General features: G+C 50.7%; 1 protein-coding gene across 2 annotated transcripts in view; it reads right to left on the bottom strand.

The window, feature by feature from the left end:
- Positions 1–16,490, bottom strand: part of CFAP96 (cilia and flagella associated protein 96) — a 118,758-nt gene that overhangs the window by 30,844 nt on the left and 71,424 nt on the right. For both annotated transcript variants that reach the window (XM_063920751.1, XM_063920752.1), the window contains exon 7: positions 10,790–10,956. In XM_063920751.1, the coding sequence (XP_063776821.1) occupies positions 10,790–10,956 (167 nt within the window). The remainder of the gene's footprint in view (positions 1–10,789; positions 10,957–16,490) is intronic.

Raw genomic sequence — 16,490 nt, 5'->3', positions numbered from 1 at the left:
GAAATCCTCCCTGGTCCCTGCTCAGAGCATGGTGCACCTGGGAGCGCTATTGGACACTCACAACCAACGGTTGTTCTTGTCTCAGGAGAAAGTCCTGAAGCTTCAGGACAGGATTCGTTGCTTTCTTTCTCGTCCGCAAGTGTCGATACATTCGGCGATGCAGGTGCTGGGCCTCATGGTGTCAGCATTCGACATGGTGGAGTATGCTCAATTCCATTCTCGCCCCCTCCAGAGGCTGATTCTAGCCAAGTGGGACGGCCTGCCTCACCGGATCAGGTCTCACATGATCTCATTGTCTCCGGAGGTCCGTCTGTCGCTGCAGTGGTTGCTCCAGGACCAACGATTGTGCAGGGGCCGTCCCTTCTGGATATCCGACTGGGTCCTGTTGACGACAGATGCCAGTCTAAGAGGTTGGGGCGCGGTGCTGGAGCAACACTCCCTTCAGGGTCGGTGGACCAAGGAGGAATCGCTCTCGATCAACATTCTGGAATTGCGAGCGGTCTTCAATGCGTTGAACCTGGCCCAGCATTTAATTCAGAACCATCCTGTTCAAGTACAGTCAGACAACGCCACCACAGTGGCTTACATAAATCATCAAGGCGGCACTCGAAGCCGTTGGGCAATGAAGGAAGTCTCACGGATTCTACATTGGGTGGAACGCTATCTACCGGGCATTTCGTCAATATTCATTCCGGGAGTCCTGAATTGGGAAGCGGACTTTCTTAGTCGTCAGGACGTACACACCAGAGAGTGGGGCCTCCATCCAGAAGTGTTTCAACTCCTAGTGGAAAAGTGGGGCCTTCCAGACGTAGATCTGATGGCGTCTCGACATAATCACAAGGTTCCAGTATTCGGAACAAGGACAAGGGATCCTCAAGCAGCATTTGTGGATGCGCTGGCGGTGCCGTGGAGGTTTCGGCTGCCGTACGTGTTCCCTCCAGTGTCACTCCTGCCCAGGGTAATTCGGAAGTTCAAGCAAGAAAAAGGAATCCTGCTTCTCATAGCTCCAGCGTGGCCCAGACGGCACTGGTTCTCAGACCTGCAGGGCCTATCGTCAGAGCGTCCAATTCTACTTCCACAATGCCCAGACTTCCTTGTTCAGGGCCCCTGTGTCTACCAGGACCTAGCCCGGCTGTCTTTGACGGCGTGGCTCTTGAAGTTTCCGTCTTGAGGGCTAAAGGGTTTTCTGAGGCGGTCATTCAAACTATGTTGCGGGCCCGGAAACCGGCTTCTGCTCGGAGTTACTATAGGGTCTGGCATTCTTACTTTGTTTGGTGCGCATCTAACGATTATGACGCTTCCAAGTTTAGTATTGTCAAGCTGTTGGCTTTTCCTCAGCAGGGCCTGGACTTAGGCCTGCGTCTGGCCTCCCTCAAGGTTCAAATATCTGCCTTGTCGGTGTGGTTTCAGAGAAAGACTGCGACCTTACCTGATATGCATACCTTTACTCAGGGTGTGTTGCGTATCCAACCTTCCTTTGTCCCGCCTGTGGCTCCTTGGGACTTGTTGGTGGTTTTGGAGGCGTTACAAGAGTCTCCTTTTGAACGTCTTGGTTCAGCTGATCTTAAGTGGCTTTCCCTTAAAGTGGTGTTTCTGCTGGCTATTGCTTCAGCCAGAAGAGTGTCGGATTTGGGTGCCTTGTCTTATAGTTCCCCATATCTGATATTTCACGTGACCGGGCGGTTCTTAGGACTCGTCCCGGATATTTACCTAAGGTGGTTTCTTTGTTCCACCTTAACCAGGAGATTGTGGTTCCGGCACTTGTTTCTCCTGATCTGTCTCCCAAAGAGCGGTCTTTGGATGTGGTACGGGCTCTCCGAATCTATGTGAAGAGAACTGCTTCTATTAGGAAATCTGATTCTCTGCTGTTTGGATTTCACAAACGGGGCTGACCTGCTCACAAGCAAACTTTGGCCAGATGGATTAGAATGGTGATTGCACATGCTTATGTGAGGGCTGGTCTGTCAGCTCCTGCTCACATTACGGCCCATTCTACTCGGTCTTTTGGACCCTCTTGAGCGGCCCGCCGTGGTGCAACTCTTGAACAATTGTGCAAGGCGGCTACGTGGTCCTCTGTGAACACGTTCATAAGGTTCTATGCCTTCGATACTGCCGCTTCCCAGGATGCTTCCTTTGGACGCCGGGTTCTTGTGCCCGCTACAGTGCGTCCCCTCCCATAAGGAACTGCTTTAGGACATCCCCAATGTCTATCCTTGTGGAGCCCAGTGTACCCCACAGCAGAAAACGAGATTTATGGTAAGAACTTACCTTTGTTAAATCTCTTTCTGCAAGGTACACTGGGCTCCACAAGGCGCCCACCCTGACACACTTAGCTTCTTTGGGTTGGTATGGCATTAGCCGCTGACACTTCTCCTATCGTGAGAGTGTGATGTATGTGGCTACTAACCGTTGTCGTCTCTTTTCCTGCTACTGCATTGGGCTGGTTAACTAAAAACTGAGCTCCTGTGCAGGGAGGCGGGGTTATAGAGGAGGCGGCGCTATGCATTCTGGGAACAGTCAAAGCTTTTGAGCCTGTTGGTGCCTCGGATCAAGATTCTACTCTACACCCCAATGTCTATCCTTGTGGAGCCCAGTGTACCTCACAGAAAGAGATTTAACAAAGGTAAGTTCTTACCATAAATCTCGTTTTTAACATGTACTGTAGGCAATAGCGGCTATTTAGCTCCTGCTCATTATCAGGATGCCCGATTACAGAACCGTATAGCATTTGTTGAATTAGACTGATTCAAATGAAGAAGCTTTTTTTTATTCCCTCTTGGGGTATATTTATGCTGCGGTTTTGCCTTTTCAGCCAATTCAGAGCTGCCCCATTAGTTCTTATGAGAGTGACTGCAAATGATCACTTAAATAGAATCCAGCTCCCAACGGGAGAAGTCGTGTTGTTGTTTTTTTGTTTTGTTTTTTGCCAAATATCCATTGATGGTTGCATTAACCAAAGAGGGCCTATCCCTTGGGATTATGTAAGTAACAAATAGGTAAACAAGGGATTTGGGGGTGTTTTATTTCAACAAAGATGTTATATAATTCTGTGCGTGTGTCCTGTTTTTACATTAATTTCTCATACGTCCTAGAGGATGCTGGGGATGACATCAAGACCATGGGGTATAGACAGGATCTGCAGGAGACATGGGCACTCTAAAGACTTTTCATTGGGTGTGAACTGGCTCCTCCCTCTATGCCCCTCCTCCAGACCTCAGTTTTTAGAATTGTGCCCAGGTCGACTGGATGCATTCTGAAGAGCTCTACTGACTTATGTTAGGTTTTTTATTTTCGGAGATCTGCTGGCATCAGACTCCCTGCTTCGTGGGACAGAGGGGGCAGAAGCAGACCAACTTCCTCAGAGTTTCATGGCTCTGCTTCTGGCTGACAGGACACCATTAGCTCCTGAAAGGAACTGAACGCTAGCCATGCCTAGATGCTCACTCCCACAGCACGCCGTCACCCCCCTCACAGAGCCAGAAGTCAGAAGACAGGTGAGTATAAGAAGAATGATCTTCTATCAAGTAAGTGACGGCTGAGGTGCGGCGCGGCTGGCGGAAGCACAGCGCGCCATTGCTGCCCACACACACAGGCACTACAGGGTGCAGGGCGCGGGGGGGGAAGGGGGCGCCCTGGGCAGCAAGAAAAAAAAACTGTCTAAAAGGGGGCATAAGTTGCCGCTGGCACAGCCCTACCCCCGCCAGTATAAATATTACAGTGTTTATATGAGTGTAAGGACGCCGACATTGAGGCAGCCAGCACACTACTCAGCGCTATTTTCTCTCTCTCCTCAGACTGCAGAGAACACGCTGGTCCTCTCCTCCACTTCTGACAAGTACAGGGTACTATTAAGGGTGGGCAAAAAAGCGATTGTGGTGCATTTAATAGTGTGAATTACTGTTTAAAGGCGCTATTTGGCTGTGGACATTCTGTGTTCACAGGGAATACTGGCGCTGGGGTTGTGGACTGGCTGCTCCTATCCTGTTTCCCTCTGACAGATTTTACTGTGGGTCTGTCCCCAAAATAAGTCCCAGTGTGTCTGTTGGTGTGCTGTACACGTGTGAGGCATGTCTGAGGCAGGGAGTTCCTCCCCGGAGGAAGCCATTTTAGGGACATAGAGTTGTAATGTGGTGGCGCTACCAGCACACCAAGAGCCTGCATGGGCGAAAGAGATACGTGACAGTATGCATCTGATTAACCATAGATTGGATAAGTCTGAATCTAAGGCTGCATGCTGGAGAAAATCTGTGGAAGATGTGCTTTTTCAGGATGCTGTTATTCCTTATGCGGGCGGCCCCTCTGGGTCACATAAGAGACCATTTGCAAATGTTGTAAACACTGATACCGACACGGATTCTGACTCTTGTGTCGACGATAGTGAATCCAGAGAGATAAATCATAAATTGGCAAAAAATATACAATATATGATTGTGGCTATAAGGGACGTGTTGGAGGTTACAGAAACCACTCCTGTTCCTCAGGAGAAGGCGTATTTATGTAAGGAAAAGAAGTCCAAAGTCACGTTCCCGCCTTCACACGAACTAAATGCTCTGTTTGAAGGGATGTGGGTGAATCCTGATAAAAGAAAGATTTCGTATTTCCAAAAGGATTCACATAGCTTACCCTTTCCCAGCTGAGGACAGGAAAAAGTGGGAGTCACCCCCTGTGTTAGACAGTACACTTTCCAGGTTGACAAAGAAGGCAATTCTCCCTGCTCCTGGCACAGCTTCTCTTAAAGAGCCGGTAGACCGCAAAATGGAAACGACATTGAAATCCATTTATGTTACCAATGGTACACTGATTAGGCCCACTATTGCCTGCGCATGGGTGAGTCGTGCTATTGAAAAATGGTCAGAAAGCGTGTCATCAGAAATTGACATGATTGATAAAGATGAGATATTCCTTAAGTTAGGGAATATCAAGGACGCTGCCGCCTACATGCTGGAAGCAATGAAGGATATTGGACTCTTGAGTTCACAGGCCGCTACCATGGCAGTATCGGCTAGGCGGGCGTTGTGGATTCGCCAGTGGAACGCGGATGCAGATTCCAAAAGAAACATGGAGGCTCTCCCATATAAAGGTGAGGCCTTATTTGGCGATGGCCTGAATGTGTTCGTCTCGGCGGCTACCGCAGGTAAGTCGTCATTTTTGCCCTCTGCGCCTGCACCGGCAAAAAAGACCTATCCCCGCAAATGCAGTCCTTTCGGCCCAGTAAATACAAAAAGACGAGAGGTTCCCCCTTCTTTGCAGGTAGGGGAAGGGGAAAGAAGCCCACAGCGGCTCCAGGTTCCCAAGAGCATGACGCTGGAGCTCCCTTGCGGGAGGCCGCTCGGGTGGGGGCACGTCTCAGACTCTTCAGCCAGGTTTGGATTCTGTCTGGCCTGGATCCCTGGGTGTTGCAAATAGTATCCCAAAGGTACAAGCTGGAGTTTCAAGACGTTCCCCCATGCCGATATTACAAATCGACCTTGCCAGTTTCTCCGTCAGAAAGAGAAGCAGTAACACCTGCAATCCAAAAATTATGTCAAGACCAGGTCATAGTCCTGGTACTGTTGTCACAATAAGGGAGGGGTTTTTATTCAAGCCCCTTTGTGGTTCCGAAGCCGGACGGCTCGGTCAGACTGATCCTAAATCTAAAGGATCTGAATTGTTACCTAAAAAGGTTCAAGTTCAAGATGGAATCACTTCGGGCAGTGATTGCCAGTCTGGAGGAAGGGGACTACTTGGTGTCGGTGGACATAAAGGATGCTTACCTGCATGTTCCCATTTATCCTCCTCACCAGGCTTATCTGAGATTCGCGGTTCAGGATTGCCATTACCAATTTCAAACTTTACCTTTCGGTCTCTCCACGGCGCCGAGGGTATTCACCAAGGTGATGGCGGAGATGGTGGTTCTCCTCCGTCAGAAAGGAGTCAATATAATTCCTTATCTGGACGACCTCCTGATAAAGGCGAGATCCAGGGAGCAGTTGTTACAAAACATATCACTCTCTCTTTCAATACTCCAACAACACGGGTGGATCATAAATTACCCAAAGTCACAGTTGGAACCGACGACAAGGTTGTCTTTCCTCGGGATGATTCTGGACACAGAAGTTCAGAGAGTATTTCATCCGCTGGAAAAGGCTCTGGAAATCCAGAAAATGGTAAAACAGATATTGAAACCATCAAGTGTGTCGATCCATCAGTGCATTCGGTTGTTGGGGAAGATGGTGGTGGCCTACGAGGCCATGCAGGTTCCATGCCAGAGTATTCCAGTGGGACCTATTGGACAAATGGTCGGGGTCACACCTACACATACACAAAAAGATAATCCTGTCGTCAAAAAACAGGATTTCGCTCATGTGGTGGTTACACAGCTCTCACCTACTAGAGGGACGCAGGTTCGGGATTCAGGACTGGGTCCTGGTAACCACGGATGCAAGTCTCCGAGGCTGGGGAGCAGTCTCTCAGGGAGAAAACTTCCAGGGACGTTGGTCACAACAGGAAGCCTGCTTTCACATAAACGTTCTGGAGCTAAGAGCCATTTACAACGGCCTTCAACAAGCGGTACATCTTCTTCAAGACCGTCCCGTTCAGATCCAGGCGGACAATGTAACAGCAGTCGCATACATAAACAGGCAGGGCGGAACGGAAAGCAGAGCGGCAAAGGCAGAGGCAACAAAAATCCTCCGCTGAGCAGAAAAACATCTACAAGCTCTGTCAGCAATATTCATTCCGGGAGTAGACAACTGGGAAGCAGACTTCCTCAGCAGACATGATCTCCATCCAGGAGAGTGGGGCCTCCACCAAGAAGTCTTCGCAGAGGTGACAAGTCTTTGGGGAGTTCCTCAAATAGACATGATGGCGTCTCGTCTCAACAAGAAGCTTCGGAGATACTGTTCCAGGTCGAGAGACCCTCAAGCAGTAGCAGTGGATGCACTGGTGACCCAGTGGGTGTTTCCTTCAGTGTATGTCTTGCCTCCACTTACGCTGATCCCAAAAGTACTCAGGATCATAAGAAAAACAAGGGTTCGAGCAATCATCATTGCCCCAGACTGGCCAAGGAGGGCTTGGTACCCAGATCTTCAGCAGTTACTCATAGGAGATACTCGGCCTCTTCCTCCTCGAGAGGACCTGCTGCAGCAGGGGCCGTGTATATACCAAGACTTACCGCGACTACGTTTGACGTCATGGCTGTTGAGCGCTGTATCCTAGCCAGGAAGGGTATTTCCAAGGAGGTCATCCCCACCCTTATTCAGACCAGAAAGGGAGTAACGTTGAAACATTACCACCGTATTTGGAGAAAATATGTATCTTGGTGTGAATCCAAGAAAGCTCCTACGGAAGAGTTTCACTTAGGACGTTTTCTCCATTTTTTGTAGGATGGTGTGGAGGCGGGCCTCCGATTGGCATCAATCAAGGTCCAGATTTCGGCCTTGTCAGTGTTCTTCCAGAAACAATTGGCCTCTCTTCCAGAGGTTCAGACCTTTGTGAAAGGGGTTCTGCACATCCAGCCTCCATTCGTGGCACCATGGGACCTTAACGTGGTATTGCGGTTCCTTCAATCGGGTTGGTTTGAGCCTCTACAAAAGATAGAGCTGAAATTTCTCACTTGGAAAGTGGTGATGCTCTTGGCTTTGGCATCCGCAAGGCGGGTGTCTGAATTGGGGGCCTTGTCTCACAAGAGCCCTTACCTGATCTTCCATGAAGATAGGGCAGAGTTGAGGACTCGTCAACATTTTCTTCCAAAGGTGGTTTCATCTTTCCACATAAACCAACCTATTGTAGTGCCAGTAGTTACTGACACATTCACTGATTCAAAATCTCTAGATGTGGTTAGAGCTTTGAAAATCTATGTTGCTAGAACGGCTCGTATACGGAAAACAGAGACTCTATTTGTCCTGTATGATCACAACAAGATTGGCTGTCCTGCTTCCAAGCAGACTATTGCACGTTGGATTAGAAATACGATTCAGCAAGCTCATACTACGGCTGGATTGCCGTTACGACGTCTGTAAAGGCCCACTCCACTAGAAAGGTGGGCTCATCCTGGGTGGCTGCCCGGGGGGTCTCGGCATTACAAATTTGCCGAGCAGCTACTTGGTCAGGGTCAAACACATTTGCTAAGTTCTACAAGTTTGACACCTTGGCCGATGAGGACCTCTTGTTTGGTCAATCGGTGCTGCAGGGTCATCCGCACTCTCCCGCCCGTACTGGAGCTTTGGTATAGACCCCATGGTCTTGATGTCGTCCCCAGCAATCTCTAGGACGTATGAGAAAATAGGATTTTGACAACCTACCGGTAAATCCTTTTCTCCTAGTCCGTAGAGGATGCTGGGCGCCCGTCCCAGTGCGTACTTTACCTGCAGTTTAGTTATTAGAATTACACAAGTTGTGTTATCTTGGTTTCAGCATGTTGCTGCATTTGGTTCATGCCTGTTGGCGTGTGTTATGTTGGATGCCATGTGTGCGGCATGGTTGAAGGTGTGAGTTGGTAGATATCTCACCACTAGTTAAGTAATTCCTTTCCTCGAAATGTCAGTCTCCCTGGGCACAGTTCCTACAACTGAGGTCTGGAGGAGGGGCATAGAGGGAGGAGCCAGTTCACACCCAATGAAAAGTCTTTAGAGTGCCCATGTCTCCTACGGATCCCGTCTATACCCCATGGTCTTGATGTCGTCCCCAGCATCGTCTACGGACTAGGAGAAAAGGATTTACCGGTAGGTTATCAAAATCCTATTATTTTCTTTGGAGGTGCACTACAGGTGCCAGTGGGCCCTGTCCCAGGGCATGCTGGCACTTGTAGGGCACCAGCAAAGGAAAATAGTATTAATACTATTATCTCTTGATTACCTCCATACCCACCATCCTGGGGTACTGAGAAGAGCTGTAGTGCTATTGACCTTAGGGTGGATATACCCATGAAGAGGGGCCCCACTCCCTTAGAGAAACCAACCCTGGGGCCAATGGGCCTAGGTCTGGTGGAATTATGGTGCGGGGAAAGCTACACTGCAGGCCTCCCCTCTATGTTTATAGATATAGGAGCCTGCATAAAGGATTCTGGGTGGGTCTAGCAAACAGCATCTGCTTTATGATGTTTTTGTGCTACAGGGGTCTGGACACCTATGGGCATGGAGGTCAGTTTTGAAATGACAGTCAAAACTGATGTTAGTAAATGCTGTATTTTGAAGCTGAAAATGCCGGCAATACCCATCAGTTCTGAATTGATGGCAAATCCATCGCTTAGTAAATATACTCCTTGGCCTCCAAGTAGAATATCCATTGTGGTGTCTGACTACCTGCTGCAGGTGTGGTAAATTTTGTGGACATTAATAATGTCATGTTTAGCACGTCAACACTGACCATTTCGACACTATTAGAATGTCATCAAAATGTTCCTGTTGGTCTAGTGGTGACTTACCTGGTATATTGGATCTGGGGGCTCCAATGGTGTCTTCTAGGTCCGGCAGAGACATCCTGATGACTTCCATTGAATCCTGTGGCGCTTCTGGTGGTGAGCATCCCTAACCTTACCCTCCCATAAATCCTTCTCTCTAATCCTCCACTGCCCCAGCACTAGCACTAACTTTCCGCTGCCGCAGCACTAACCCTAACCCTCCACTGCTGCAGCACTAATCTTAACCCTCCACTGCCGCAGCCTAACCCTAACACTCCACTGCTACAGCCTAACTTTAACCTTCCACTGCCGCAGCCTATCTCTAACCCTCCACTACCACAGCCTAACCCTCCACTGCCACAGCCTAACCCTAACCCTCCACTGCCGCAAAACTAACCCCAACCCTCCACTGCCACAGCTTAAACCTAACCCTCCAGTGCCACAGCCTAACCCTCCACTGCCAAAGCCTAACCCTAACTCTCCACTGGCGCAAAACTAACCTCAACCCTCCACTGCCATAGCCTAACCCTCCACTGCCGCAGCATTAACCCTAACCCTTTACTGCCGCAGCCTAACTCTAACCCTCCACTGCTGCAGACTAACCCTCCACTGCCGCAACACTAACCCTAACTCTCCCCTGATGCAGCCTAACCCTAACCCTCCACTGCTGCAACCTAACCGTCCACTGCCTCGGCACTAACCCTAATCCTCCACTGCCGCAGTACTAACCCTCCACTGCCACAGCACTAACCCTCCACCCTGCTACTACACTAACTCTAAAGCTCCATTGCCGCAGCACTAACCCTAACCCTCCACTGCCGCAGACTGACCCTAACGCTCCACTGCCACAGCCTAACCCTCCACTGTTTCATCACTAACCCTCCACTGCCACAGCCTAAAACTGCTAATGCAGCAGGAGGCTGCATTAGCAGTTTTAGGCTGTGGCAGTGGAGGAAAAAGACTCCTCCTGACAGCATCTGCAAGCCGAGTGCTGCGTCCAAAGACACAGCATCGGTCTGCCACCGTGACCAGCAGCCATGATGGTGGTCACTTGTCAGTAACCCGGCCATCTCAGTAACCCATTCTGCACGTGTTCAGCCACCCGGCCTAAGATGTATTTAAACCATCGGATTTATGTACATCTCTGAATTATGACCAATCTGCAGATGCTGACATGTCAATGTCGACATTTCAACAATGTTGACATAACTGTTGACATTGTGATATTGACATTCTAAATGTGGACATTATGACTACATAAAACTCTTTGTATTATAAGCTTTTAATTATTATCTATGTGAATTATAGCCACACATTGAAGAATAACTGCACACGTTTTTCCATTGGTTAGAAAGTACAGAAGAGAACATCATTGTTTATATTGCAGCAGTGTACAGCACATACACTTACCTTGTAACATGTGCTGTGGTAACACTTTTTATGGGGTACGACTTGGCACCTGCTGGAGGCTGGAATATCTTTCCTCCTTTCACTGCACTCTTAGTAACTGGCTTCCCATAAAGATCATTGGAGTGAGATGGATAAGGGTCAAAAGTTCCAGCCTTCATGCCGCCAGCCTTTCGTTGGAAATCACATGGTAAATAAAAGTAGTATTTATCAGTACAACATGCTTATGCAACCTGTGGCCTGTTAGATGCATTGGAACAACTATTCCATAACAGATGGAGAGCCACACGTAAACCATGCTTAATTAGCCAAGAGAAATCACATGAACAATGGTCAGAAATAATACCAGCTGGATGTGTGCTGTACTGTGTAAGCCGGGTGTAGTAGGGTATGCCGGCAGCCGGGCTCCCGGTGGCCAGCATACCGGCGTCGGAATCCTGACCGCCGAAATACCGACAGCTGGGCGAGCGCAAATGAGCCCCTTGTGGGCTCGTTGCGCTCGCCACGCTGCGGGCACGGTGGTGCACTACGCGCGCCACACTATCTATTCTCCCTTCAGGGGGGTTGTGGACGCCCAAGAGGGAGAAACGGTGTCGGTATGCCGGCTGTTGGGATTCCGGTGCCGGTATACTGTGCGCCGGGATCCCGACAGCTGGCAAACTGAAGACCACCCGTGTAGGCCATGCTTCATCAGACAACAGGAAACTGTATTCTCTAATCACCTATTTTCTGACTAGGTGGCCTTGGTTTGTATTTTCATGGTAATCTTATCCAGACCTGTGACATGGTTCCCACAGTTAAGACTGTCTTGTTGGGTTAAGATCAATACCAGCACCTAAATGGAAGCTACTACATCATAAAAATCATTGTGCCTATTTTATGGCCTGTGGGGCTGATACAGAGGTGCGCACTAATTGCACTGCCACTGCGTCTTTGTACTCAGCAGTTGTGCTAAAATATGCAAAAGCCGCATGAGGCGTCTTGAGTTAAAAGATGCCCACTGCCAGCTACTCGACCCGCTGTTGCATCCGAAGACAGAGCATTGGATCAACTACGTAATGGTCATCTGGATGACCCTCGGGTTACTCAGGATGTCCAGTGAAATCACGCTGCCACAGCCATACTTAGGATGTCCAGTGAGATCACTCTGCCGGAGCCACACTTAGGATGTCTGGTGAAATCACGCTGCCGGAGCCACACTTAGGATGTCCGATGAAATTATGCTACTGAAGCTAGTGAAGCTGCATCTGAGATGCAGCCACTGGGTTCAGCATGCCCAGAAAATGGGGCTGACACCCCTCCCCCCCCCCATTTTAGAATGATCCCTGCCACGGGATGCAGTCAATTTACCTACAATAAAAATCCCGATGGTCAAAATACTGACAACTATGGTCGCCAATCCTGGGATCGGGATCCCGGGATTTAGGGCCAAAAATGGCAGGGATTCAATCCCGGGATTGGAAACTCCAATTCCGGGGATTGAGGGATCAGCACTGAGCGTACCCGGGATTGGCTTCCCTACCGACAACCATTGACCGATGGTCAAAATCCTGACACGGTCAAAATCCCTACATTTAAAATGTCGACAAGGTCAAAATACCGACATTTAAAATGTTGACAGGTCAAAAAGTCGACATGAGTTTTTCATGAGTTTTTTCATTTAAACCTTGGACCTGGAGGGGGAATATAATGGTGTGCCGAGCGTAGCGGTACACTTATACGGTGTCCATGTTGACATACACACCAAAACAATGAAAAACTCATGTCGACTTTTTGACCCGTCGACATTTTAAACGTAGGTATTTTCACCTTGTCGAGATTTTAAATGTCGGTATTTTGACCTTGCTGGAATTTTGACCGTCAGTCAATTGTTGTATGTATTTTGACCATTGGGATTTGATTGTAGGTATTTCATACTAAACCATGCTGCGAGCATCATTGCAGCCTCAGATCTGTGCATTTGCAGTGCGGCTTCTGCGCATACGCAGATCTGAAAACAGTGATGCGCGTAAACATCGGGTCTATGTACTCCTACTTAGGCCCTAGGTGTCAGATGTCCTGTGTAGAGTATTTGTACAGCATGTGTTAGTGACCTAGAACAATGTGCTGTGTGTGTGAACAGTACAGGGTGTGTGTGTGCATTCACCAAGGACACACAGTCTGGGGTATAATGTGCTGTGTGTCTGGTGCTGTAGGGGTGTGTCCTCTGCATCATGGGACAAACTCAGATGTGGCTGAAGTTGCTATCACTGCTGTCTCCTTAGAACCGGTCCTGCGCATGTGCAAAGTACAAAAAACTGGTACTTTGCGACGATGGGCGCAGGACCGACCAGACCTGAATTAGGGCCCAAGTGCTGTTTTGTTACCTGGTGATGTGGGAATACATTGAGTTATCGCTGTGGTCCATATCTGCATATGACTGTATTCCGACTAGCCCTATTCATGTCAATCCCAAAAGAAATGGCGTTCAGTAAGGGTGTTACACTCATCTTTTTGTAGCAGTTAGGTCACAAAGATCTCTACTGAAGCCTGCTGCAAAAATATTCCCATATATAGCAAATAAAAGCTTATGGGAGGATATCACAATGCAATTTTCCTCATGTGATCCACTGGCGGTTGCTGCTGAAGGTGGTTTAGCTAAACAGGTGCTACTCTCCTGGACAATGCAATACTGTTTACAGTATAGTGATTGCGTTATACTTCCATGGCACCCAGAGCTTATTCACCACTATTACACATCAACTTATTGCTGCTTTTTTCATAGCATTTCAGAAATCATTATTGCCAGATAGGTGTTCAGTAATTAGATTAGTGATTTTCAGAACCAGAAAATTGATATAGAAAAGTAAATGATAAAGAGTTCATACAATAAACTCATAAAAAAATAGTGTGACATTACCCTTAAATGTTGGACAGTGCTGCCATACGAAATGCCTCAATCTGGCTGTGCCCTTCCTCTACCAATGATGAGCATGCAGTAGGAAATCCATACAAACAGGTGCAAAAGTTATATCCCACTGTATGCTCTTAGTAAATGACATGCTCAGAAAGACTGTTATGCGGGGCGTGGCCTGGACGCCGATCAGAGTGGCTGCACAAACAGGGAGCTCTCTACTCCCTGAGGAAATTATACCTCTCCTTCCCTCCCCAGACCACTTTTCCAACCCACCAACCTGTCTACTATCCCTCCGGGACCCCCTCACACCGGTGGACCTGTGCTGCGGAGTCGGGAAGCCGGTATACTGGCTTCTGCGGACTGCGGCCTACGCACCCACCCGAAGCCGGGGCCTCGATTTCCGGCGACATCCGTCGCGGAGGGCGGCCGCCCTTGGAGCCCCTGGAGTGCCCCCACGGGATCCCCATCCCTGTTTTAAACACCCGGACCTCCCTTACCTGGCACCCGGGATCGACGGTGCTGCGGGAAGAGGAGGAATCCGGGCGGACGCGACTGCGAGAGGCGCGGGGCCCTGACGGCGGCGGCCATCTTGGACCCCGGGACCCGGACGGAGAAACGGAGGACCTGCGGCCTGGAGAGCCCGTCTGTGCTGAGGTGAGCCGCTTTCACCGGCCCTTGCTCCCCGCTGCATTCCCTCATCCTGCACCATACCCCACAGCACCCGCAGACGGCCGACGGCCCAGCCACGCTCGAGGGGTTGGGCGCAGCTCCGTCCCCCCCCTCCTGCGACCTTAAACACACTAAGGCTGAGGGGATCTCCTCCACTCCTGCTGCTCACCTGGAAGCCCACACACGATCTTCCTGCGACCCGCTCCAGCGGCGGCCCCCTGGTGAATCTCCGGCGGTGCTGCGGGAAGAGGAGGAATCCGGGCGGACGCGGCTGCGGGAGGCACGGGGCCCTGACGGCGGCGGCCATCTTGGACCTGGGGACCCGGACGGAGAAGCGGAGGACCTGCGGCCTGGAGAGCCCGTCTGTGCAGAGGTGAGCCGCTTTCACCGGCCCTTGTCCCCCGCTGCACTCCCTCATCCTGCACCATACCCCACAGCACCCGCAGACGGCCGACGGCCCAGCCACGCTCGAGGGGTTGGGCGCAGTTCCGTCCCCCCCCTCCTGCGACCTTAAACACACTAAGGCTCACCTGGAACTCCACACACGTTCTTCCTGCAACCCGCTCCAGCGGCGGCCCCCTGGTGAATCTCCGGGACCGCGGTCCCTCCTGCCTCCATCCACCTAAACCCCACCGAGGCCTCCGCGGAAACCCGCCTGGGAGCCGCTTATACATCAGCCCGCGGTCCTCTCCCCCACGCGGGGCTGCCCCGATTGCCGGCTGGTCCGTGCCCGGGACACGTCCCTGTGGTCCCCGAGCGGTGGAGATAGTCTCCGGGAACCCCTCTCCTGTGACCTCGGATTCTCACCCTCCAGTCCGGGCCAGGGTGCCCTCCCTCTCCTCCTGCGGGCCTCCCTGGGCGGACCCCATCTGCCGGGCTCGGCTGATGTCCACACCGTAATGTCCCCTTAAAGCCCCCGAGTCACCTTCCCTGGCCCTGAGTCTCACAGCTGGAGCGCCACCCCCATTCCCCACCCTGCATTCCACCTACTCCCCTACGCCCCCAAAATGACCAGGGGTAACAAAAAATCTCAGGGGTCCGATCTCACATCATTTCTGACCAAAAAAGGCACCCCAGCCACGAACAGGCCCAACAATCCCGGCCCCTCTCGGGGTCCCTCCGAATCGGAGGCCGAAGATGACGATCTCACGCCCCTCACCCGCAAGGACTTCCTCTCCCTCCTTAAGGAGATGCGGGACATTAAGTCCTCAGTCCAAGCTCTACACTCCCTGAAATCTGATATAGCCGACATCGGCTCCAGAACGGACCAACTCGAAAGAAGAGTCGAAGAGGTGGTAACGTTCCAACAAACAGCAGAGACCGAGCTACATCAACTCCGTCAGGATGTTGCCCACCTCCGGGAGGAGAACGAAGACCAAGACAATAGAGCAAGGAGAAATAATATGAGGATTCGGGGTATCCCTGAGGAGGTCGAGGCGTCTCATCTTGAACTCTACCTTAAACGACTTTTCGCACACCTGTCGCCCGATACCCCTGAGGAACATCTCCTCCTGGACCGAGCACACCGGGCCTTGCGACCGCGCTCCCAGGACTCTTCTCAACCCAGAGATGTCATTCTCCGAATGCACTATTTCACCGCGAAGGAGGCCGTTATGAGGGAGGCCCGACGGCTGGGATCTGTGACTTTCCAAAACACCCCACTCCAGATTTTTCAAGATTTATCCCCGCTAACCTTAGCTAAACGCAGGGACTTCAAACCCATCACTTCTCTGCTCTCCCGTCACAACGTGAAGTACCGCTGGGGTTTTCCTTTCCGGATCCTAGTGTGGCACCAAGGGAAGCTCCTCACAGCTAGAGACCAATCTGAGGCCCAAACGCTCCTCTCTAAACTGGGCATCCCCGCTCCTGACCAAGATGTCCATTCTCCATGCCTACCACCACGGACACAGCGGGATTCGCTTCGGTCTCCTCGTTCTGAGTGGTTCACGGTGCCGTCCTCCGGGGCCCCCCAGGCTCCACCTCCAGTGCCTTGAGAACTCTCACCTCACTACCCTACGGCACCCCACATTGAATTGGGACGATCACCTCTGGTCGTACCCCCCTTACCTGAAGCGCTACATTACCTTGGGTTCTTCGTGACGATACTTCCTGATCCCTTGGTTGCTTCACAATAGCATT

The sequence above is a fragment of the Pseudophryne corroboree genome, chromosome 1 (assembly GCF_028390025.1).
Source record: "Pseudophryne corroboree isolate aPseCor3 chromosome 1, aPseCor3.hap2, whole genome shotgun sequence".
Taxonomy (NCBI): Eukaryota; Metazoa; Chordata; class Amphibia; order Anura; family Myobatrachidae; genus Pseudophryne; species Pseudophryne corroboree.
Note: the sequence above shows the minus strand (reverse complement) of the source record. Positions and strands in the feature narration are given on the sequence as shown.